Source organism: Miniopterus schreibersii (genome assembly GCF_964146895.1).
Source record: "Miniopterus schreibersii genome assembly, chromosome: 1".
In the NCBI taxonomy this organism is placed as follows: domain Eukaryota; kingdom Metazoa; phylum Chordata; class Mammalia; order Chiroptera; family Miniopteridae; genus Miniopterus; species Miniopterus schreibersii.
This window is the reverse complement of record NC_138101.1, coordinates 2,107,956-2,132,500: the sequence shown is the minus strand read 5'-3', so window position 1 is coordinate 2,132,500 and position 24,545 is coordinate 2,107,956. Positions and strand designations below refer to the sequence as shown.

General features: G+C 61.7%; 1 protein-coding gene across 4 annotated transcripts in view; it reads left to right on the top strand.

Moving 5' to 3' along the window:
* The window catches only part of SH3TC1 (SH3 domain and tetratricopeptide repeats 1), a 34,424-nt gene that overhangs the window by 136 nt on the left and 9,743 nt on the right, over positions 1 to 24,545 (top strand). For 2 of the 4 annotated variants that reach the window (XM_081141501.1, XM_081141504.1), the window contains exons 1-11: positions 1 to 239; positions 13,632 to 13,848; positions 14,381 to 14,458; positions 16,006 to 16,133; positions 17,461 to 17,566; positions 18,386 to 18,529; positions 18,806 to 19,016; positions 19,707 to 19,783; positions 20,560 to 20,755; positions 22,045 to 22,178; positions 23,243 to 23,284. The exon at positions 1 to 239 is cut by the window's left edge and continues 136 nt beyond it. In XM_081141501.1, coding sequence (XP_080997627.1) covers positions 13,680 to 13,848; positions 14,381 to 14,458; positions 16,006 to 16,133; positions 17,461 to 17,566; positions 18,386 to 18,529; positions 18,806 to 19,016; positions 19,707 to 19,783; positions 20,560 to 20,755; positions 22,045 to 22,178; positions 23,243 to 23,284 — 1,285 coding nt within the window. In that variant the 5' untranslated portion in view covers positions 1 to 239; positions 13,632 to 13,679. Of the gene's footprint in view, positions 240 to 10,070; positions 10,142 to 13,631; positions 13,849 to 14,380; positions 14,459 to 16,005; positions 16,134 to 17,460; positions 17,567 to 18,385; positions 18,530 to 18,805; positions 19,017 to 19,706; positions 19,784 to 20,559; positions 20,756 to 22,044; positions 22,179 to 23,242; positions 23,285 to 24,545 lie in introns of those variants that run through there. The other 2 variants (XM_081141503.1, XM_081141502.1) reach the window with 1 other exon arrangement.

Below are 24,545 nucleotides of genomic sequence, written 5' to 3'. Positions count from 1 at the left end.
GGCCACAGGAGGAGAAAGGTCGTCGGGAGACTCGGCCCCTTCCTGGCGGGGCGGGTCGGCCACGGGCACAGCCAATGACCCGGCCGACGGCTCGGCCTCCTGATTGGAGCCGGAGGGCCGGGCTCCTGAAAATGTGCACCTTCGTGCCCTGGCTGCGTGCTGCCTGGCGGGGACCGTCCTGAGGGACCCTGGGGAACCTCCCTTCCTCTCTGCCTTGGCAGTGTCCGTCCCCTGGCAGGGTAAGTCCTGGACCCCCGGGGTGCCACAGCCCGAGTGCCATGCTGGATCACCTGTGGAAACAGGTGGGGTGCTCTCCCAAACCGCCCTGGCAGGGAGCAGCAGAGTTTAGGTGGCCGAGGGAGGGCCAGCCTGGTGTCCCCGCTTCTGAGAAAGGGACTGAGAGCTCAGCGGTGCAGCTGGACGTTGTCAAGGTGACCATTGTAGGGCGGGGAGGCGCCTCCCCGCAGGTAGGGGGACCTGGTGAGGGGCCAGACGCAGTGGCCTCAGATGTTGTCCACCCGCCGAGCCCCAATTCCGTCTGCAAGAGGAGAGTGCTGCTCTCGGGCCAGCACAGTGTCCACGTGTGGTCAGCGGAGGCCGGGCCCTAGCTTTCCCTCCCTGCCCTCCCTGCAGGTCTGCTCTTCTTCCTTCCCCAGCCCCCATCCAGTTCCCCCAAGGGCCAAAGTCCCTGAAGCCCTGGAAACCACCCCTCCTTCCCAGGGGCTGGGCCTGAGAGCGAGTTTTGAGCTGGGAGAGAGGAGCTGGGGCAGGGCTGACCAGGGGGTGAAGGAGAGCTCTGTCCTCCTGGTCCTGGAACCCTGGCCCTGGGCTTTGCACAGGCTGTGGGGGTGAGGGGGCAGCTCCGTGGCCCCAGGCAAGGCTGCACCTCTCTGAGCCTGGTCGTCCCTCCCTGTCCCTCAGGGGCTGTGGGAATCCCGTCCCCATGCGTGCGGCCCCGGGCAGAGCATTGTTTTCAGGGTTGTTTACCCAGTTGTTTATTTATATCAGATAGAATCACGGATATTTATTTTACACTTTGGGTTATAATCTAATCTGATTAATTTCATTGCTCAAAGTTTTCCAGCCTCGGCCATTGGGAGCTCTTTCAAATGGCTCCTTTGTCACTCTGAACGGCCCCACCACTGTGGGGTTGCATTTACTCACTCGCTCATTCGCTCATTCACTTTTGTGGCCCTACGAGCCGGGCTCAGCTTGTACACTTTCTGGTCTAGTCCTGGAATCAGTCGTTCCCCAGAGCCCTGATTTCTGTCACTGGAGAATGGTCTTAGCAGCCCAGGCGTCTGTGCTCTGGATTGCTCGCTGCTCCCTGGGGGCTTTTGTTCTCTGAGCTGACAGAGCCCGGGCATACGAGCATGTACACTGACCTGCGCATGTACACGTATCTGTGAGTGTAAAGTGCAAACCCGTGTGTGTGTGCATATCTGTAAGTTAGTATATATGTGTACCAAACCCATGTATACACACACACACACACGTAGTATACTAATGCATGTACACATATCCATGTGTACACGTGTATCCAATAGGAATCTCTGTTTGTAACGCGTGTATCTATATTAAATGAGCTGTGAATTCACACTGAGGCCTCCAGCTCCAATCCACCTCCACGGGGCTGTGGCAGCCTCTCCTTGGTTTTCTGTGCCTCCCACTGTGACAGTGACACAGCTGACTTCCGCCACCCACCGTCCGCCCTTACTTAATGGTTCACAGTCGGGTACAGAAGTGAGGAATTTGTAACCGGCCCTGTAGGGAGCAGCGTGGTCAGCTAGAGCCCCACGCATCCGTGCGGCTCCATTCGCCGCAGTCTCTCAGACCCACCCGCGACCAGAGCTGCCCCGTGGCCCCCCTTCCCTCCCCTTCCGGGGCGGCCGCTCATGCATTTGCAGAACTGGTCACTGTGTGGTCACACGCTGCATCTATGCCAGGACTCCCTGTCCTCCTAAAAATTTTTTATTTGCATACGTTAAGGTTCGTGCTTGGTGCTGTAAAGTTTAGTGTCTTTTGATGAGTGTGGAGTGTCCTGTATCCACATCAGGGCGTCACTCAGAAGAACTCCTCCCCACCCTACGAAACCCCTCTGCCCCTACTCAGACCTTCCCAGTCTCCCTTACCAGAGGCAGCTCAGGTGCACGCGTTTGGACCCCTTGAGAGCAGAAGGGTGGCCCAACCCAAGGTCGCAACACAAGGTCGCTCTGCAGCTCTCCTTCCCACTTAGCGAGTCCCGCTCTTTCCCTGTTCCTCTCAGCTCAGAGAGCTTCACAACATTCTTTCTTTTTAAAATACATTTTTTTATTGATTTTTCAGAGATGGGGAGGGAGAGGGAGAGAGAGATAGAAACATCAATGAGGAGAGTCCTCGATCGGCTGCCTCCTGCACGCCCCTGCTGGGAATCGAGCCCACAACGGGCGCACGTGCCCCGCCTGGGAATCGAGCCCGATGCTCAGCCACCGAGCAGAGCCGGCCGGGCAAGAGCCTCTGGTTCTTCAGTGCAGGCGCAGTGCAGCGCCGCGGGAGGGAGTGGGGTTGATCCCTGGGTTGTTTCCAAGGTGTTGCTGTTGTAAGGAATGTCCACGCCCTGTGGCCCTGCCAGCTAGGAGGGGGCAGGCCTCTGCAGAGCGACTCCCTGGAGGTGGCGTGAGGCGCTTGGTTATACGGGCGCTGCTGGCAAGCTGCCCTCAGATTGGCCCGGGCTCTGCTCCTCTGCAGCCAGCAAAGGTATGCCGCCAGGTGCCAGGTGCCAGGTGCCAGGTGCCAGGTGCTGCGGGCTGGGAGTGACAGAGGGGCTGGGATCGCTCTGCACATCTGGCTGAGCAGAGATGGAGCATCGTTTCCTGTATTTTAAGGGCACAGACAGAGAGGGGCTGCCTGCCCCTGGTCCTCACTGTTTATTGCAGAGCTGCTGGTGTTCTCTCCGACTTGGCCGCAGGGAAAACGTCTCAGGAGCAGTTCAGTGAAAAACAGTTGCTCCAAAGGGGCCGGTCCAGCCTGGCTCTGACCGAAACCAACAGCAATCTCGTTGGTTAAAAATTAAAAGTAAAAGGACTGGAAACACCAGACGAATTCCAACCGAAGTACATTGTACAGCATATCTGGGGAGCCTCCCCCCCCCCCCCCCCCCCCGTCTGCTCCTGAGGCCCGGAGCTCTGGGGACAAGGCAGTCTGATCCATCCACATTCCTGGTGCCTGGCCCTGGGCCCAGCACGGAGCAGGGCTGGCAGGTGTGGGGCTGGGTGCCGCCGGCCCCCAGTCCTGCTCCCTTCCAATAATGAGTCTCTCCTTGTGGGACCCCCTCCCCCATGCCGGGGGGGCTAGGCCTCCCAGATGCCCGAGGCCAGAGCTCCAGAATCCCTGCTTCTCCTCACCAGGTCCTGCCAGAGCGAGTGCTGTGTGGGTCAGTGTGGGTCAGTGTGGGCATGTGAGATGTGACCACAGGCTGCCCGTTGTGAATGCAGGGAGGCATGCCAGGGGCAGGAGGTGGGGGACGTGCGAGTCCCACAGTGGGTGCTCTGGCCATACCCCCTCCCCTGGAACATGACCCGTGAGACCTGGCAGCTGGGCAGCAGGCGTGGGAAGGGTGCAGGTGTGGGCGTCGGCCTGACAAGGGGCTGCTGCTCCAGGCAGTGAGTGAGGTGGTGGCCCCGGCCCCATCTCTGGCGTTTGGGTCAGAGGGCAGAAGGCAGAGTGCTGTGCCTGGGTCCTGCCAGGCCCTGTTCACACACCCTGGCAGGTCTCACCAAACGAGGCTGGGAGAGGTGTCTGGAGCCCATTCCCACCTGTGATTCCCTCCGACCCAGCTGCCTCCCTGGAGAGCCAGGAGGAGAGCAGGAGACTGGGAAACAGGCAGAAGGACAAGGGTCAGTGTCACTGGGACTTTGCCTGAACAGAGGCATGAGTTGCCCAGGGTCTCCCCTCCGCATGTCTGTTCAGGGTCCGGACGGGCTTGGTTGGCCTGCTCCCCTCATTGCTGGTGCCTCTGTGTGTTAGTCATTCAACAAACACTGCAGGGCACCCCATCCATGCCCTTGAGGAACTCATAGCCTCAGGGTGCTCCCCGTTTAACCACACGGCAGCCTAGATAGAGGCCCCGTTACAGCAGGGTGTGCCCGGGCCCGCGGAGCAGGGGAAGGGCCGCTTGTCCACATCAGCAAAGGCCTTGGAGGGAGGGATTCCTGAGGGAGACCTGTGGGAAGCAGGCAAGTGCCGAGGTCAGAGCCCGGAGGAGAAGGTCACCAGGAAGGGTGGTGTGCGAATTCCAGGGCCACGGGGGGACACATGGATTCAGGAGCCCAAGGCTCCAACCATGGCTTTGGATGGGGGCTTGGGTGGGAACGGGTGGGGAGAGTGAAGGACCAGGAGCCGAGTGTGCAGGTGCCAGTTCCTGAGTTTCAGGGAAAGGTGGGAGGGCCGGGTAGTGGGGGCAGTTGTCCAGTCCCACCCAACGGCAATGCCCGGGGGCTGGCTCAGCCCTCAGGCCTGATATGGCCCTGGGTTGTCAGCGTGGACGCAGGGCTCCAGAAGTCCCACCGGCACACTCAGGTCTGAGAGGTGTGGCAGGTGGGTGGGAGGTAACCCAGAGGCAGGAGGAGGTGCCGGGAAGGAGGGTGTGGCCAGCTGGGCGGGAGTGGCTGCAGAGAGGCCAGTGAGATGCCAACAGGGAGGTGACCATTGCATTTGGCAGCACAGTGGGTGCTGGTGGCCCTGGCTGGACAGTTTCAGGTTGAGTGTGGGGTGAGGTGAGGCTGAGAGAGGGATGTGGGCTGGCGGAGTAGATGCTCTGGAGGCTGTTCAGGGAAGGAGCAGGGGGACAGGGCGGAGCCCCCTCAAACCTGTCAGCAGCAGCCCAAGGATTGACCACAGCACAGCCTGTGGGGGGACACTGGGGAATCCTGTGGAAATTCCCACTGAGCCCTCCTGACCCCACCCAGCCTGAAGTGACCAGGCCTGGTTTCCAGGGAGATGGGTCCTGACTGGAAGACTCACCCCCGCCCCTCCCCTACCCCCACCCCCTGGAGGCCTTTGGGGAGTGTGTTCTCCGGCTGGTTACTGTTTGCATACGTCAAGCTCAAAATCCACCTCCTGGTGGCTGGCTCCAGAGAAAGTACAGATTCCAGGAGGTGGGGGGTCCCCACACCCTGAGTCAGGAATGTCAGGGTGCTGGGGAGTGAGGGCCGATGGGGTCGGGGTGTCCCTGGGGCTTGTTATAAGCTGGGGTGACCTCTCAGACTCCAGGGGAAATGGCAGCTGTGAAGCACACACTGGGTCCCCCACTCTGTCTCCCCTGTGCACCCCCTGGTCCCCCATGACCTTGGGCCTGTCCCACAGTGGGAGATGTGGTAAGGAAGATGTACCAGCTGGGCCTTGCACCCTGTGTGGGCTCCAAAACAACCTTGAATGCCTTTCTGACCAACTCCTCCCAGTGCCCCCTTGCCGTTATTCGGGGTGTTCGGGAGGGAGCACCTCCACTCTGAAAGCTCTGTCTGTGGAGGCCTCTCTCACCCTGGCCGCCCAGGCGGAGGGGCGCTCTCTGGAGGAGTCCCGAATACCGACGGGCCCAGGCACCTGGCCAGCTGCCCGGCCAGCGGCCGAGTCAGCGATTCCCCGCCTCAGGGCCACACCTGCCGGCCGGATGGAGCCGGACCGAGGCCCAGGCCAGGCTCGGAGGAACTGCTGACCACTTCCTGCAGGCTGTGACCCGGCCTGGGGTGGCCATCGGTCATCTGAGAAGCCTGTTTGGTCCCGATATCCTTGTTTTCAAAGAGCAGTTTCTGCCAGCACGGGGCCTACCGCCCTGTTCATCTTTGACGGGAGGGTTTCCACCGCTAAGACCAGAATAACAACCCCTCTGAGGTTTCCTGGGCACGGCCCTGGCCTCGCTGGGTCCGTGTGGCCAGGGCAGCAGTGCTGGGCTCCAGGCTGGCAGCTCCATCTCCCTCCCGATGCCTCTGTGCTCGGATGTGGGCGTGGAGGAACCCACTGAGATGGGCCTCCCCAGGCAGGTTTCTACCTCCAGCTACTGAGACCCGGGTGGGGCTCAGGAATGTGCACTTTGGGAGCTGGGGTCTTTGTCCGTTTGTCTTTCTGGGAACTGCATGGAGCCGAGTCACACCTGCATTCCACAGGTGTTGAACCCGAGCCAGCTTGGATGGTGAATGCTGCAGGGCACGAGCCAGGTCAGGCGTGGGCGTGGTCCCCAGCGGGCGGGCTGGAGGCCGCATCTCAGAGCCACCTTCAGTATGAAAGGGCCGAGTGACCTCGGGTTAGGGACCTTCTCCTCCTGAGTCTCAGTTTCCCCATTTGTAAGCTGAAGGGCTGTGCTATCCAGTTACCCGTCTGGCCCACGTCGCCTGCTTTCTAAGTGCTGGTTCATGGTAATGCAGGTAACGTAACTACCTGTGTCCATGGCCATGACCAGCAGGAGGAGGGAGGCGGGACCCTCTTCCTTGTCTTGACTCAGCCCCAAGCACAAGGTGGCCTGCAGCTACCTGGTCATCAGTGCCCACTGTGCCCGCCTCCTGCCTGGTCATCAATGCTCACCGTGCCCACTTCTGCCCACTCCCTCTTAGACATTCTTATGGCCTTGAACGTTAGACACCCCGATTCCAGTGTGTCAGGGAGCACCTGTGTGTTGACCCCTTCCTGCTCCGGGGGTCCTGAGAGGCCTCTCCACTACCCATCCCCCATTCTCCAGAGCAGCGCCCACACCCAGGGCCGAGCCCAGCCCAGCGCCCGCTGTGGCTGGGGCTGCTTTCCTGGGGTAGTGGCAGGGTTGTGGCGGAGACCCACCCCACGGCCTGAAAAGCCAAAACTGTTTACCCTCCGGCCCTTCACGTGGGCATTTGCTGCCCATGCCCTGGAACGGCCTGTGTGGCCGGGGCTGCTAAAGACAACCAGAGCCTGGCAGGTGGGGGAAGCAAGGACCACACTCCACCCCTCCCAGGCCTGAGGTCACAGATCCTCACTTACATACGGCCTGCTGCAGATGAGCCCTCGGGGAGGGGGCAACCCAGGCCTGTCCTTGGTCTCCACTGCCCACTGTCACTGAAACTGGCTGTGAGGCTGAGCAAGCTGCGGACCTAGAGCAGGCTGGCCAGGTGAAGGCCAGGCTGGAAGGCCCTGTCTTCCCTCCCTGTCCCTCAGACAACACAACCATGTCCAGAGTCAGAGCTGTTGAGCTTGAAGGCACTTAGGGATCACCAAGCCCAACCCCATCACTGGAAAGGGGAAAGTGAAGCCCAAGGAGTGACAGGCCCCCCAGAGACACTTGAAAGCCAGGCTGGGCTGGGGGGTAGAGCAGCCTCTCCCAGGTGGGGCTCTGGATCTGCCCAGGGCCCAGCCTCCAGGAGGGACCCTGTTTTGAAAGTCCTCTGACCTGGAGGCACATTCCTCCTCTGGAAACCTGTTGGGGTGTGCTGTGCAAAGTTGGGGTATGCTGTGCAGAGTTGGGTGCATTCTGTGGAGTTTGTGTGCTGTGCAGAGTTGGGGTGTGCTGTGCAAAGTTGGGGTATGCTATGCAGAGTCAGGGTGCATTCTATGGAGTCAGAGTCCGCTGTTCAGAGTCAGGGTGTGCTGTGCAGAGTTGGGGTACATTTTGTGGCATCAGGGTGCACTGTGCAGAGTTGAGGTGCATTCTGTGGAGTTGGTGTGCTGTGCAGAGTTGGGGTGCGCCGTGCAGAGTCAAAGTGCTCTGGGCACAGTTGGGAAGGCTCTTGGAAAACCCCCTCTGGCTTTGGGCCACGGGCACAGCTGCAGAGACAAACAGGATGCGGGTCGGAGCGCCGTGGGGACAAAGGCCAGGAGAGGAAACGTGTCCAGACCCTTTTATGGATGTGGAGCTGCTCCGGGGCTTCTTTCAACACAGTTTCCAGCAAAACAAGGGAGCATAAGCCAAGGGTCTCGTGTTCCGTGCTGTGTGAGGTTTGGGGCGCAGGCTGCAAAACCGGATCCCACCTCACAGGTGGGGATGGAGGCTGAGGGCAAACCTGGGCGCACCTCACAGACGAGACGGAGGCCAAGGGCAGGCCTCAAAGGGGCCGGTCTCAGTGCCCCCACCCGATTCTCTCCGCAGCCCCTGGGGTCTCCCTGGGCGGCGAACAACCCAGCGCTGTGCCGTGGGTGGGTGTCTGGGCCAAGGGACTGACCTACCAGGCCTGTTCCCCCTTCTCCATGTGCCTGAGCTCCGTCCCCTGGCCTCGGGGAGGCCGGACACTGGCGTTTGTAACACGGACAGACATCTAAGTTTGGCTGCGCTGAGTGCTCTGCGCTGGGCCGGGTAGAGAATTCTCACATCCAGTGAGCCCTCATGACAGCCTCGAGCAGGAGCACAGGATGACCCAACCCCCCTGGGACTTCTCTGGGCAAACAAACGCCCAGGCCGTGCCACCTGCCCTGTAGCGCCAGCGTGCACAGTGGATGTGGTGCAGGTGGTGGGCCTGGCTCCTGCCCTGAGTGGCAACCGGCTCTGGAGGGGAGAGCCCAGGGCTCTGCCTCCGTGAAGAAGGTGACAAGGTGAGCCGAGAGGCCCCCAGTGCAGCTGGGGAGAGAAGGGCTGGCAGGGTATGACGTCAGCCCATCTGCAGGTACCCACGGGTCCTGGTGCCACTGTAGAGGGGTGTGGGCGCCTGCCTCTGGACAGGGACAGCAGTCTCACCCAGGAGAATGGCCCCAGGAGGAGTCCTCATGGTTTGAGAAGGTGCAGGGGGTCCTGCCTTTAGTGCTGTGGACGGGGCAGCGGGTCCTGCGCGAGGGCTTCAAGGGGGCCATGGGGGCTGGACAGAGAACTGGCCCGCTGGAGCAGACAGAGGGGAGGTGGGACGGAGCTGCAGGTGCCCGTGAGGAGGGGGCGGTGAGGCCGTGTCCTGGAGGGGCTCCAGGATGGGCTCCTGGACCTTGTTCAGGCCTCTCGGAGGCCGGAGGGATGGGCAGGGGGACTATGGGGGTGGCAGTGCATATTGCCTGGGGTTGGTCAGAGAAAGGGCAGGTGGTAGGAGTGGGGGAAGGGGGAGGCCATGGGTGGGAGCGGCTGGGCCTCAGTCAAAAGTAGCTTCGCCTAGAGCAATGGTCCTCAGCCCAGGTGACATGGCCCCCGGGGACCAATATCTGGAGATGTGTTTGTCACAGCTGGGTCGGCATCTGGTTGGCAGAGGCTGGGATGCTGCTGAAATTGTGCACATGCAGCCCCTCCCCTGGACAAGGAGCCCTCTCCCGGGTATCAGCAGTGCCACGGTTAGAAACCCTGGTCTTGGGCCTCAATGTCCCTAAGACATGGTTCCAGCTGATCTTCCAGTTGTCACTGGCCTTGGCATGTCACATGACCTCACTGAGCCTCAGTTTCCCTGTCTGTAAATAGGCACATTTCCACTTAACTTAGAGGTTCTTCCCGGTGTTGCCAGGCCACGGGTGACAGTCGCCTTCCCATTCTTGATCCCTAGGGCTGGGCTGGGGCCGGAGCTCGTGCATCAGCAAGGGGGTGAGGGCAGACCTGAGGGCGCGGCTGTGGGGCTGCGGGTGACCCCAGATCAGTTCCTGCTTCCTGCCGGAGCCAACAGGAGGCCCAGTTCCATCTCCCCAGCTGCAAAACCAGGGGGGCCTGGATCCAGCCAGAAAGGAGGGAAGGACAGCTGCAGGCTGATCCCTCTCTGTCCCCAGCACAAGAGTCATCCTCAGTGGGCCTGGGTCTGCGTGCTGAGTGCGTGTGCACCTCTGCGTGTGCATGCACACGTGAGTGTGCGGCGGGTGGGAGAGGAACAGAGCGGGCTGAGGCTGGCAGGGAGGCTGGCAGCTGGCTGACTTCCCCAATCCCAGGGAGAGGCAGGAGCCTGGGTGTCCCCTGGCCTCCGCCCCAGCACCGGGCCGGGCAGCGGGCAGGCGGGAGGACTGGAGCTGGTCCAGGAAGGAGCTAATGACCAACTGGCGGCCTCCCCCGGGCCTGCCTCTTGCCACTGGCCCGGGCCGGGGAGGAAGTGGGGCAGGAAGCAGGGGGCGGTGGCCGCTGCCGAGCAGTCAGCCAGGCTGAGGCGGCCCTGCTGCCTGGCCCGGAGACGGCCCTCGGGGCAGCCAGGGAGGAGCCGGGGCAGCTACCTGGCGTCTGCTGTCCCCGGAGCTGCCGCTGAGGAGCAGACAGGTATGCGGGCGCCGGGACAGGCGGGTGGCGGGGGTGACGGGGACGGGTGGGGACAGGGGCTTGGCTGGGCCGAGCAGGCATCCCCCACAGAGCAGGGTCTCGCCACCGGAGGATCCAAGACTAGCCCGCGGTCCTTCACCTTCTTGAAGACTTCTCTGAGACTTTGGGATTGGGGACAGCAGACCTGGAGTCTGGGGAGCCCAAGGGCCGTGGGGCCAGTCAGAGCCCAAGAATGCTGCCAGTGCTGACCGGTAGTGGTGGCGCCTGGTCACGGCGGCAGGTTTGATAAAGTACCGTGATGGCGCCCAGTGACAATGGCAGGGCTGACGGAGTGCCTGGCTCCCGTGACCTGGCCACTCGGAGGTCACCATCCCTGGGCCTCTTTTCCAGCATCAAATCGGGGCGAGTGCTTTGACCAGGGGCACCAGCCAGAGAGTCATAGGGGAGGACACAGGCCCAGGCCTCCTAACACGAGGTCCTGCCCCAGGCTTGTGGCCTGTGGACACCACTGAGACCCCTTCAGAGCCCTGGACCCTGGCTCTGACTGTGAGGACTTCCAACATTTTGTAGCTGGCGAGGCTCGTAGAACTGACGGCCGACAGGGTAACAGCGGGGGGTCAGTGGTGCCGGCTGGAGCTGGGGCCCGGAGCTGCCTACACGTGGCCGGGCGCGCGTGGGGTGGCCTCCTAGGACCCTGTGCGAGGAGCCGTGGCTGAGCCCGTGGTTAGAGGCAGGCGGGGGTGAGGTAGGTGTGTCCAGTTTGGGGCAGGTGGTTGAGTGCTCGACTCAGACCCACCCAGATTCAAATCTCACCTTTCAAATCTTGCTGAGTCTCAGCCCAACCATCTGTGAAATGGGCACAGGGACACCCCCTCCCCCAGGCTGTCCTGAGGATTGAATGGTGGCAGCTGTTGTTATGTGATTGTCACTCCGCTGTGGATGCTGATGACGCTTCCTGTGTTGGGTGTGTGCCAGCGTTTGATGTGACCGAAGGCCTTTAGATCTGATCACAAGGACACCCCGATGTGGGTGAGCTTGACCCTGCCTCACAGTGGACAAAGTCGAGGCTCAGAGTGTGGGGTGGACGAGCATGCTTACAACAGAGATTTACTGTCACTGGCTGGGGGCCAGAGTCTGAAATCAAAGTGTCAGCAGGGCCACCTCCCTCCCCAGCTCCGGGGAGGCGCCTTCCTGCCTCTTCCAGCTCCTGGTGGCTCCCGGCAGTCCTGGGCCTATGACCACCTCACTGCAGTCTGTCCTCTGTGGTCATGTGGCCTCTCCCTGAGTCTGCGTGTCCCTCCTCTTGTTCTAAGGACACCGGTCACTGGGTTCATGGCCCAGCCTACTGCAGTGTGGCCTCATCTGCAAAGACCCGATTTCCAAATAAGGTCACCTGCTGAGGTTCCGGGTGGACATGGGTTTGGGGGGACACTGTTCACCCCAGTACAGGGGCCACCAGACAGGTGCTTCTTGGTGGAATGGGTGAGGTCTGCATGGGCTCTCGAGTATTTGTCTAGCACGAGCCCAGTGAAAGCTCCGGCCAGACCCCCAAACCCCTTCAAGACTGGATTGGAGCCATCTCCTCCCCCATAGACCCCTGTTCATTAGACACCACCTATAGCCCAGGAGCCCCCTCATCTAATCCATCAACCTCCTCACGAGGCGATGTTCTCAGTCCCATTCTCCGGCGAGTAGACTGAGGCGTGGAGCGATCACCCAGCCCGCTGACCCCAGGGTCTGGGCTCCAGGGCCACATGCCCCCCGGGGGGGGGCTGGGCTGGGGCTGCAGGCTGGCAGTTCACCTGGACTGTCCCCACAAGCTGAGCAAAGAGGCTCGGGGCTGGAGGAAGAAGGATCTCCACAGGGCAGCCCGGGGGTGACCCCGCCAGCTGCCCCTTGGGAGAGTCCGGGCGGCCACTTCTGCCCTTGGAGCCGGCCGCCCGCAGGCCGAGGGAGGCCATTTCAGGAACCGGGGGAGGGGAGGGAACACTTCCGTGGAGACGGCACCCACTTCCTCATCGCTGGATGTCACTGGGAACCCCGAGCTTACAGTTGTCACCGGCAGCCCCTTCGCAGGTGGGAAGTTCCCTGTGCCAGGCCCCTGTCCTCAGGCCCCTGTCCCCAAGCGCTCAGGGCAGGCTCACGGTGGCCCCTGGTGCACAAGCGATGGGCCGGTCCCACCCCTGGGGGAGGCCAGGACGGCAGGCACAGGCCCTGGATGTGCCCCGTGCCCGGCTGCGGGAGCAGCTGCTCCATCTCAAGGGGGACATCGGACATGGCTCCTCAAGGACCAGGTGACAGAGAGGGGAGGAGGGCAAGGAGGGGTGGGGAAGGCATCAGGAGGCAAGTGGTGAAGGGACCCAAGCGCCCTGATAAGATACCTCCTGGGCCTCAGCAGGAAGAGCAGACAGGTGGCAGTCGGGCTCGAAGCCGTGGCTCCCTGGTCCCAACAATGCAGACGGAGGGGACGTATCTGATCCCCGTGTCTGTGGCTGAAGTTGGAGCTCTGCCCTGCATTCCTCAGCCCCCCCCCCGGGCTCCACTGTCCCTGTCACCCTGTGCCTGTGTTCTCCCATGTCCTCCAAATGCTGACGAAGCCCCCAACCCCCGGAGCCGGGTCTGTCCGGCTGTAAGGGCTCTCTCACCCCTGACCCTGGAAGGATGAGGCCAGATGACCAGCTCCTGGGGGGGACCGGCTGGGGAAACCCCCTGGGGGGGGGGAGTATCCTTTCTGCCTGGGCCTCTTTCACTTCCCTGCCCTCCGTCACCTGCTTCCTTCTCCCCCGGGACCGCCTGGGACATGGCCTATTTCCTGACAAACAGGACGAGTTCCGGGGACCCTGCCGTGTCCTGGCCTCTTCCGGGGGGAGAGAGGAGCCCTCTGAGCTGACTCAGGCTCGGGAGCTGATACAGCAGGACCATGACCTCGTGGGAAACCTGGCTCACTGAGGCCTGTGGGACATGGGACTAAACAGTCATCTCTCGGGGGACGAGCTGTCTCCGGGGCCCTCGTTTCAGCCCTTGCTGGCTGGCTGTGTGCTGAACTTACCCACAAAGCACGGTCCATATAAGCGACAAGGACAGTGGGCTCCCTCTTACCATTCGGTCCCTCACTCACATACCATCCAGGGTTCACAGCCACGTGCTGAGTGGGATCACGTGGCGGGCTCTGAGCTCTTTCCTTGGGGTCTAGATGACCCCCCGCCTGAAAGGACACCCACTGCGCTGGCCAGGTGGGTTCTGACCAGACCACCACGCACACACTGGCACTTGACTTCAACAGCCTGTCCCAGGGGGACTTGTGCTCTTTGGGGAGGAAGTGACCAGTGAGCAGACCCCTGAAGGCTGAGCAGGGCCCACCCGGCATGGAGGGGCTGGGGGCGTCTCTCCTCTCGACCCCAACTCTGGCGGCAGCGTCCATGCTGGTCCTGGCGGCCTATCTTCAGGGAGAGGACGTCGCTGTGACCACCTCCCTCTCTTCTCTCCGCAGCTGCCAGCCAGGCATGCCGAGCCCGCGGCCCTGAGGCCACTGTCCATCATGAAGGACCCGATGGAGGTGGCCGCCGAAGAGCCCGCCTCAAAGGAGAGGGTGACGGCAGGGCCCTTGGGCAGCAGCGATGGTGACAAGGTCCAGAGAGTGGCTGGGAGCGCGTCGGTCGGCTGGACACGAGCAGGACCTGAGGAGGCCCAAGCTCCGGGCAGAGACGGTGAGTGTGAGGTCCACCTTCTTGTCCCAGCTGCCAGAGCCACAGCCCATGGCCACAGCGCCGTCTGCACCGTCACGTGTCTGTTGAAAGAGACTAACTGCGTCACCCCTGCGCAGACGAGACTGCAGAGGGGATGGGGTTAAGGATCTCCAGATGGCGAGATTACCCTGAGGTCGGCGTCAGAGAGAAATCAAAGGCCGGGCCAGGAGCCAAGGGATGCGGGCACCTCTAAAGCTGGAAAGGCCAGGGTCCGATCTCCCCCTGGAGCCTCAGAAGGAGGCTCTGCTAACACCTTGACTTTAGCCATCAGGACCCTGTCACACTCCTGTGGGCTGAGCTTGGGCTGGTTTCTTACTCAGACACCTTCCTTCTGCCCCCCCGGCTTGTGACCCTGCAGGAGGGAGCTCGGTGCACTGCGGCTGGTAGGGCTGTGGAATCACCACTTTTGTTCCAGAAGTACCTGGGGGGGGGGGTCTGTGTCGGTGGAAGTAGCCTGTTTTCACCTGAATCTCACATACCTGCTCTGTCACAGGTGCTGCTCCACCCCTGGGCGTCTCAAAACGACGGGCCTCCGGGGCCCTTCCTGGCCAGAGGGGACCATACCCCACAGGTAGACATCCTTGGGCATTACACCACACAGCGTGGTTCATCCAGACTGTGGATGTGAATATGGGATCCCTGCCCCAGTGATGTTCTCTCTGTGGGGGTGGGGGAAGGGGCTCATTAAATGCTGATGCCGAGGTTCTGCACCCTGGTTCTGATTTCATCAGTCTGGGGTAGGGCTCAGGACTCTGCATCCCACAGGGGCCAGAAGTCTGGGTTCACCTGCATTTGCAAAGGGCTTCCCTGTACTTTGCATCTGCTCAGAGAGGGGGACATGGCCCTAAAGGCCATGTGCAAGGGAAGGGACTCTGGTGGGAGGGTGGAGTGGCAGGCGGGACATGGTAAGAACCAGACAAAAGGGGCCACTGTATTGTGGGATGGGCAGAGGGAGGGGAGGAGCCCTCAGGGAGGTGTCCAAGGGCTGGTTCCAGGGAGGTGGCTCCAAGGAGGGGGCTCTGAGGAGGGGCGCAGATTTCTGCAGGGTATGGATTGTGGGCAGCCCTGGGCGGGGGCAGGGGAATAGCACCTGGGCTCCAGGCGGGGAGGCTTAAGAATCTACCCCTTACCCTGGAGACCCCACCCCTGACCCCCAGCTGTGCAGGACATGAAGACCCCATTGTTGTTGGTGTCTCACCTTTGCCTGTCCCCCCACTCTCCTCTCTGGTGGTCAGTACCCCTGTGGTCACCCAGTGGATCAGGACGACTTGAGCAACAGGGCAGATTATCTGGGACTTGAAAATCCAACCCCGCCCTTTGCCGGGAGTGGGAGGGGTCACAGCTCAGAACCAGCCTGAAATGCTGGGCCAGCGTCCTGCTGGGCGTGGGGGGAGTGGGCCTGACCCAGTCTCCGGAACTCTCCAGAGTCTCTGCCACTGGCCTGACCTCCACAGGAGGGGGGCAGTTAGCTCCAGGGCCCTTTGCTAGAATGTTCTCAATCAGGTGCAAGGTCTGTTCAAAGGCCATGGGACTCTCTCTCCTTCCCTCTCTATCCCCCCCCCAGAAGCCCCTGCTCTGGGGGCTCCTGTGTTCAGGAGGCCTCCTTGGGGATGGGGGGTGGGGCATATGAGCTGAGATCTGCATCTTAGGGAGCCAGCCAGGCCTGCATCGCAGGGAGAGTCGGTGGGGCTCACGTGGATCCACATGGCCTGTGATGGAGGGAGGCGGGAGTGGCCTGAGCAGGGCTGGGGATGGGAAAGAAAGGGAAGGAGCCGGGTTTGAGGTGGGGTGGAGGGGCCTGTGGGTTGTCTGCTGGAGGCCCGATGGCCCTGACTGGTGCTGAGGCGGTGGGAGAGGTCGAGCTGGAGGTCTCAGTGACTCGGGGCCATGTGCCGAAACCTCGCTTGGTGCCGTCCTGTCCTGGGACTGGAGCAGGAGTCGGCTTCCTCCCATCACTCCAGGATGGATGTAACTCACTTACCACGAAATAAACTGGAGCTCAGGCAACCGTGCAGGTGTCCAAGGCAGTGCCTGACGTGGGCATTGACCCGGGTCCCCTGTGCATGGGCTGGGCTCCCAGGGGAGGCCGACTGCCTGACCTCGACCTGCTCCCTCCAGACCTGACCCTGCAGCTGCTGGCCGTGCGGAGGAAGAGCGGGCTGCCAGACCCGGGGCTGCAGCAGGCCCTGCGCGCCCGGCTCCGCCTGTTGGAGACCGACAGCTGGGAGGTGGCCCGCACTCTCGGGGTGAGTCGGCTCCTCCGGGGTCCTGGGGGACCTGGGTGAGCACAGGGGTGGGGGGCCCTGCTTAACAACAAGACAAGGGAGGACTGTGCAGAGGAGACCTGGTAGACCTAGCAGGAGGGTCCCTGAAGTCCAGGCCTCCGAGGAGCCAAGGCCATGGGCAGGGGTGGCCATCCTCTACCTCACCTGTGGTGGCACTGTGTCTTGTCCCCACCTGCTCTCCTGGCTGGCTGGCTCCAGGGATCACCCATCACTCCCACAGGCCAAGCCGTGCATGGGCCACCGTGTTCCCAGTGTCCCCCATTCCTTTCTCCCACACCCTCCACCCCGCCAGGACTGTGAAAGTCTCTTTATGGCGTAAGAAGAGCTGTGTGAGCTGCTCTTAATCCCCGATTTTGGCGAGCCCGCCCCCTGGCCTCCGCAGGATGGACAGTCCAACAGGAGGCTGGTAGAGGAGGGGGCTGGGCCTGGGGACCCCCCCATGGCGCAGGGCTTGAGGCTTAGGGACAGATGGCCACCATCTGACCTTGCGGTCAGCCCAGCCTGGCCTCGCCCTGGCCGATGCCCCTTAGCCTCTGTGAGCCCGGCTTCCTGAGCTGCATGTGGGGGTGATTAGAATTATTACCGAGGGAGCCAGCGTCAGGATCCCAAGAATAGCACCACGAAGCCCCCGCACGTGCTGGGCAGTGGGGCTGCCCCTTATGACCCAGGCGGGAGCTGTGGTTAAGCACAGCGGCTCTGGGTTGAACCCCTGCTGTGCCACCTAGTGAGGGTCAAGCAAAGGGGAGGACAATAGCCCCCCCACACACACTCCCTGTGTGAGTGACCCCCCCCCCCCAGACTTCCTGAGGCCTGAGTGACCCAGGGTCCGCTGGGGTAACTTCAGTGCCCTGTCACCACCGCCAGGAGTGTTCGGGGTAGGAGTCAGAGGGGAGGGGATGCTGGAGTCGGAACTGAAAATGCTGCAGGTGGGCGGGGAGGAGAGGCCTGGCTGCACAGGGCTGAGTGCAGCCTCCTGAGCCCGCAGGACCCGGTGTCGCTGGTGAGGAGGGATGGAGGCAGTGGGGGAGGGAGTCACGGGGGGGGGGGTGTCCAGGGCATGGAGGTCCCAGGAGCTCCAGAAAGAGCAGGCGTGGTACAGGCACTGGGGAGCCACAGCTGGCTTGAGAACAGGAGGGGAGCAGCCCAGGCTGTTGAGGAGTCAGCTCTGTATGGGTGCCCGGACCAGGGTGACGTCTGCAGAATGCTTCCATTGTATGACTGTCACCCAGATGGTGAAATGCCCCAGAGCCACAGGGACCATTTCTGATTTCTGCTTCCTCCCTGTTAGGAGCTGTCAGCCAGGCTGCTATCTATCCACAGTGACCAGGATCGGATCTTGGTGACCTTCAAGACTTTCGAAGAAATCTGGAAGTTTTCCACCTACCATGCCCTTGGTAAAGCCATGCCCTCCCAGAGCTGGTGATGGGGACACCCCTTGCCAGACACTTGTCACACACCAAGTGTTTATGTTACAAATCAGGGCTCTAGAGCAGGTTAGTGCGCGATGGCCTCTCGGGGAGACTGGAGGAGAGTGTGCTCTCCTGTGCTCAGGTAGGGACGCTGGCGATGGGGGGATGCTCCAGACGCTCCCGGCCTGTGCTGCATGTGTACTGGGCCGAGTTTCCTCACTCCTTCCAGCTCTCTACCGCCCAGCTCTGCTGACCAGCCTGACTGGCCAAGCACAGACCAGGAAACATATCTGAACCCCGACCACAGTGCTTGCTTTCTAGAATATTCCTCATTCTATGGGGAGGCATTTGCAGGGTATCCTGGGGACCTTGCTTCACCCCCCCCCCCCCCCGCTCCAGTCCCCAATCTGAGAGCCGAGGAAGCTTGAAAATAAGAATCAGAGAGACCATTTCCTGAGTCTGTGGGGGGGCAGGGAGGACAGTGTTAGCAGTGCCAGGGCCCCCCCACCCCCAGTGTACATGATCTGGGAATGCGCTCATCCCATCTCATAGAGGAGGAGACTGAGGGTCCTAGAGGAAGTGACTTGTCCTTGTTTAGCCTTCCCAAGGCACTGGAGGTCAAATAAGTTGTCCACAGTCACAGCTGGCCCACCTGCAGCTCAGACAATCAGGTGGCCTGCCTGGTTTGGGGACAGTACTGTGAGTCCCAAAGGCTGGGCAGGGTGTCCCCCCGAGCCTGTTCAGTGCAGGGCTCGGCCAACACTCCAGGAGCCCACTCGTGACCAGGGCCCGTCTGGTCCCCAGGCTTCACGCACCACTGCCTGGAAAACCTGCTCGTGGACCAGGCCTTCTGGCTGCTTTCACCCAGTGAGGACGAGACGGCCATCCAGGTCCACGTGGATGAAGAGGCCTTGAGGCTGACCCACGAGAGCCTGCTCATCCAGGAAGGTGAGCCCTGCGCAGGTGACAGGGACTTTGTCTGGCTCCTTGCTGTGCTGGGGACTCCTGGGGCCTTGGGCAGCAGGAAGGCTCTGGAGGTGCTGGCATGCGCTCAGAGGCCGGGGGGGGTGCGTGGGTCCTGCCTGCAGAGATTGGGGTCGGGGGCTCTTGCAGATGCCACCTGCACACCTGTGTCCTGAGGGGGAATGAGTGGATCCCGCCTGCAGAGCTATGGCTGCCTCTGTGTCCCGCCACCCTGAATGACCACCCTCTGTCACTTTGAAGGGCCCTTCTTTGTCCTGTGCCCTGACCACCACGTGAGAGCGACGACTGTCCCCCAGGGTGCAGGGTGGGACCCCCAGCCCCTCAGGCGGGCTTCAGGGGCACCCCAAGGAGAGGCAGCTCCGGCCTCGGACTCCTCGGCGCCCAGCCTCAGCCCCTGCTCCAAGGAGGCGGCGGCAGGGGAAGCAGCAGAACCTCTGATCCCGTTTCATCAGTAGGTACCGACCTTTTCTTGTCTGCTTCCTGTCGGGCCTCAGAGACGCCCTGGGCCCTGGGCCATCCGTGGGCAGGGGTGGGGGAAAGCGTGAGCCCAGGCAGACCCCATGCTCCTCCTGCTGCTTCCTGGCTCACTGTGTGACAGATGGCAGGACACTGACAGCTCCCGGCCTGGCCGTCCTGGGACGGGTGCTGATGGAGCCCTGGCTTCACAGCCTGCTTGTTCTGGGGAGCTTCTCAGGGAGCCACCCAACGTGTGCCCGCAGCAGGGAGCACACAAGAATCTGTGCCAATGTTAGCCAGGCAGAGAGGGCCTGGGGGAGGCCGAGCTCCTGCTCACATGCTGACTATGGGCATAAGTTTGGCTGGGAGCTTCCCGGCAGCCAAAGCAAAGAGAGAAAGTTGATCTCCGATGTTCGGTGTCCCTGAAATGACAAGCTGAGGCTCAGCTTCTCACCTGAGGAAGGGCTGGGACACATGAGGCTCCCTGGAGGCAGTGCCCCACCTGGGCCTGAAGGCCACACACCAGGGCAAGGGTGTGTGTGTGTGTGCGTGTGTGTGTGTGGTGGGGACAGGAGGTAGGATCTGCATGAGTCAGTGGGGGCTGCTAACTCAGCCAGTCTCTGCACAGTTTCAGTCCCCCCAAATCTGAAATCCTGCAGCAAAGGCCTCCCTCTCCCCATTCCAGATGGGCTCTCAGGGTCCCCTGGGACCCCTTCGAAGACTCTGTGGGTGGACCTGTGGCGCCAGACATTCAGCTGATGGGTAAATGTTTCCACTGGTTTTTCTCCCCCAGGGATGGGGGGTGGTGAGGAAGGGCAGGCACCAGCATTCTGGAAGCTTCTGCACTCACCGGAATGCTCCCCGAGGCAGAAGACACAGCTAGAATTCTCTTTAGTCACAAGGCGATAACTGAGGCTTGAGGCCTGTCAGCTGGTGCAAACTCACAGCCCATAGCAAAGCCAGCAGGGTCCTGGTCACTGCCCCTCAGTGTGACTTCCGCAGACCATTCAGCTGTCTGCGGCCCCACCTCAAACACCTCTGCCCCTGGGATGGGACAGGCTGGGATGGGCTGGGCTGCAGCCGGACTCACCATCGGCACTAATACTGCTAGGCCCCTGGGCTCCTGGACAGCATTTTTGCTCAGCCCCAAGCTGGCTAGTGCTTGGTGGCCTTGTGTCCCTGTTACATGGCCATGAGGCTCCCTGGGATAGGTGAGAAGGACCCCTGTTTGTAGCTGCATGCGTCCTGAGTGGGCCTTGGCCTGGCCTCCCTGGGTGGGATGGAGGCAACGCCCTAGCCTTGGAGGCCAACACCCGGGGGCCAGGTTTATTCAAGTCTCCGGGCCTCAGTTTCTCCCCATCAGCATGGGGACAAAACACCCTCTCTGAGGACCCCATAGATGTCCTGCCTCTCACGACTGGTGCCCAACGCCAGGCCGGTGCCACGTGATCCCACAGCGGGGCTGCGTGTCCCTGGCCTAGGGCCCCCCACCGCCCGCCCAGCCCCACTCCCGCTGACCCTGTGCCCTCCTCCTGCAGCCATGGGCCTGGCCTCCGCGCTGGCAGACTACCAGGGCTTGGGGCCCGAGGAGATGACCTTCTGCAGTGGCGACCTCATCGAGATCCTGGGCGCCCGGGTGCCCGGCCTGCCCTGGTTCCTGGGCCGGCACACGTCCTCGGGCCAGGTTGGGTTTGTGCGGACGAGTCTTGTCAGCGTGCAGGGCCACGCGTCTGAGTGAGTGGCTGAGGCCCTGCCCCTCCCTGAGCCCCACCCCTTCACCCGTGGGAACCCTGCTGCTGTCTCCCTGCCTCACAGGTGACAAACCCTGACTTGGTCCTGGACCACGCCTCCCAAGTCTGCACCCAGCTGTGTCACCAGGCCTGGAGCTAGCCCAGGCTGCCATCCCCTGTCCCCAGGGCCCAGCGTCACCTTCCTGCCTGGGCCCCTTCCATCTTTGCTCCCATTGCTGCCAGTGGTCTTTCTCTGAGATGCAATGTTGTCCCTCCGCTTGAGTGTCCTGGGGCTGACATAATCTCAGACTCAGGGAAATGTCACAGCGAGAGCCTGAAGTCCCTGGGCACCCTTCACCAGATGGCCCAGGGCACCCTTCACCCAGATGGCCCGAGCACCCATGTGATGACATTCGCTGTCCCTTTTCTCTCTACTTCCGGATTTTTCTAAACCCTCTGCAAACATGATGTCCTTTACTCCTAAATCAGTCAGTGTTTCCAAAACCAGGACGTCCACTCACATAACCACCATCTGACTGTCAAAGCCAGGGAATTACCCCCGACACTGCAGACCGCATTCGGCTCCGGCCAGTTTCCCACAATGCCCGCTGTAGCCGGAGAAAATTCCAGACCACAGGGTTCATCTTGTCCCCTTCACCTGAATCAGTTACCTGGTCTTCCTTGTCTTTTATGACACCGATTTTTTGACATGTATTTTGTTGAATATCCCACAAGCTACTCTAAGGTTTTCTTTACCTTCTCAAAACAGAGCCCTCTAAGTTCAAAGTACTTTTCAAAGTTTCACATTCTGCAGGTAATTTAGTCCTAAAACGGCCTCCTACTTCCTCCCTCTCTCCATTTCCTCCTGTCTTCCCTCTCCCTGCCCTCACAGAGCACACGCGTGTTTGTGTTGGGTGCTGTGGAAGCACCGTGGGGCTTGTGTGAGCTCAGTGTGTAGAGGGATCAGCTCTACCTGTGCCATCACGGCCGGCTCCCAGGGGGAGGGGTTTTTGGAGTTGGGCTTTGAAGGCTGCCTAAGAGCTCATCTTCCCAGGCTGCCGTGACCTACTGTGTGTGTCACAGCTATTTCTGCTCCCGGGCATCTGCTGCTGGCCAGGCCGGGCTCCCTGGAAGGCAGGGTCTGTTTGGTTTTTGTTTGTCATCCGGGGTCTTCACTGCTGCGCACACAGTAGGTGTGCAGGGACTGCTGTCATGTGAAGGGGTGGAGCGGGTCTTCCCTGTGCGGCGTGTGCTCTGGACACACGCGATCGTGAATGAAGCCTCTCTCTCCAGGTTGGACAGCGTGATTTTTCTCGCTGAGGAAGAGCGGTCCTTCTTCAGCCGGGAGGGCCGCTTCTCCGAGGAGGGCGCCAGGCAGCTGCTCAGGAGGATGTCGGGCGCGGACATCTGCTCGGCCTACAGCCTGGGTAGGTGTGGGTCCGGGGGGCCTGGCCTGACCAGAGTGCCACCTCCTGGAGACGGTGCTGTCCCCACGTCGCCTCGCCCCGTTCTTGGGGTTTTCCTGCGTGCTGCGGTGCAAGGCGTGGATGAAGGAAGTGCGTCACAACCATGAGGACAAATACGACACAGGGGACAAGGCCGGACTCACGGCTTCGTCCTGCTGGATGCATGCCCGCACGTACACATGTACACACAGAGACACGTGTACATGTACACACAGAGACACATGCACATGTGCACACCCTTACATGTATACACATATACATATGCACACGCAGACACACAGCCACACCCAAACACACACGTGCACATATAGCTACCCATCCAGGCACGTACACACGCATACACATGCACACACACATGTACACACATCTCAGCCTGCTTGCGAGCACGCATGGCAGGACCTTTCCCGCCAGCAGCAGGCGAAGCTTCCCAACCACCCAGGCCTGTTTCTCTTCCTAACCAGACGAACTCGCACTTGGCCTTGGCGTAGCGAGGCCTTAGCCGGCCGGTGTGTGGTTTCTTCCCTTACCCAGGAAGCCCCACTGGGACCCCACTTGGGGGAGGCATCCGGGGCTCAGCCTCTCTCCGCTGGACGCCACGTAGCCTCCCAGGAGCTGTGTCACCACAGCTGACATGGTTTACCCTGTGCATGTCTCTTTACAGCGCTTTCTCATTTGTTTCTATGGCAACCCAGTGTACTGCCAGTGTCGCCCACCCTAAGGCGGTGGGCACCGAGGCTTGGGGAGGCGCTGCCCCTGGGATGAGGGGTCGGAGTCCATGGCATCGAGGGTGGAAGCCGCAGCCCCTCGTGGGGGATGGTGCCCTGCAGGGGAGCGGGGGGGGGGGGGGATGGACCCTGGAAAGCGCGGCTTCTCGGCCCCTCACCCACGGGTCCCATGAGCCCCGCTGCCCCTCACCAGTGCTGGAGCTGGGAGTATCACCATCCTGGTGTCCACCTCAGCACGACACGGCCCTGGGTCCCAGGGGCGCTGCTGGAGGCTGACACTTCTCTCCTCCCCGTTTGCAGACAGACTAGGGGAAGCTGAGGCTGAGCAGCCAGAAGGACAAGGTGGGTTCCCCCCATGCGGCACGGGGCTCCTCTGGTCACGGTGGGCCTCGGGGGTGACACCAGGCAGAGGCCTCGGAGCCGGCCCCCGTGGGTGCCGGTCATAGACCTCGCTCCTCCATGGGAGCCGGCCGGTGGGAGGGGAGTCCTGCCCTGGAGGCTGGATGAGCTACAGGTGGAGCTCCCTCCACTGGGGCAGCCCCCCGCCCTGTCCCCAGATAAGGCGGTGTCCCCTCCGCGTTGAGCCCACGCCCAGCCCTGGGCCGCTCTCAGCCCCCAGAGCAGCTGACGCTCCCACGCGCTCTGCGTTAAAGCGCTCGGGTGCTGAGTTTGGAGCTTATGCTGGAGAAGTAAATCCCTCGAGGGTCTGCTCCTTCCCAGAGGGGCCGGTCCAGGGAGAGCCCCTCCTCCCCCTGAACAGGGGGTCTGCACGGGGGACGGCCCAGGACGTAATGTCCCAGGTCCCTTTGAGGATCCCTGAGAGCGGGATCCGTGAAGCACTAACACGGAAGGGCCACCTTGGGGTGTCGGTGAGAAGCCCCCCTGCCCCCGGGGCTGTTCTAAGGTCGTCCCGTGAGCCTCTGCCGGGTGAGGACAGGGATGAGGGCTGCAGGCTCGCCTTCCTGGAGGAGGGGGCATTTCACACCCTGCCAAGGGGAGCACACACCTGGCAGAGCCCATCGGCTGCGCCGGACGGGGGCGTTTTCTCAGCAAACCAAACATCTGGCCGAGTCGGATGCTTTCCACTGAACCACACCCAATTCTTTTTCCTATTCCCGGACTTCGCAGACTAGTAAGGACACCGCTCGTTCAGAACATTTTTTACGTGTGAATGTGAAACAGAGGAGCCTTTGCTGGCTTGTTGCTCCCAGACACATGCCCCTCTAAGCGCTGTTTCCCAACAGGAAACGGAGCTGTTTGCTCTGACGCTGGGCTAGCCTTTGGGTTCGGGCTGTTCCAAAGCCAACAGCCCGGGTGTCCCCAGCTCCTCCAGCTCCTGGCCCTTGCTTTTATTTTTAACCCTTTAGATTAAAAATAACCCTTTAGATTCTCAGACCAGCTGAAGTGAAGGTGGAGCCTGGGGGTCTGGGAGCCAGCCCCGCTCTTTCCTGCGCGAAGTGGTCCCAGGCTAGGAAGGGACCTTCCTCTGCCCCCCGTGGGTGGCTGGTTCTCTCAGTTCTGTGGGTGGCTTTTGAGCTCAGGCTGATCCCTTCCCCTGATTGGCTCTTGAGGATGTCACAGGGGTGCCGGCACCTGGTTGGAG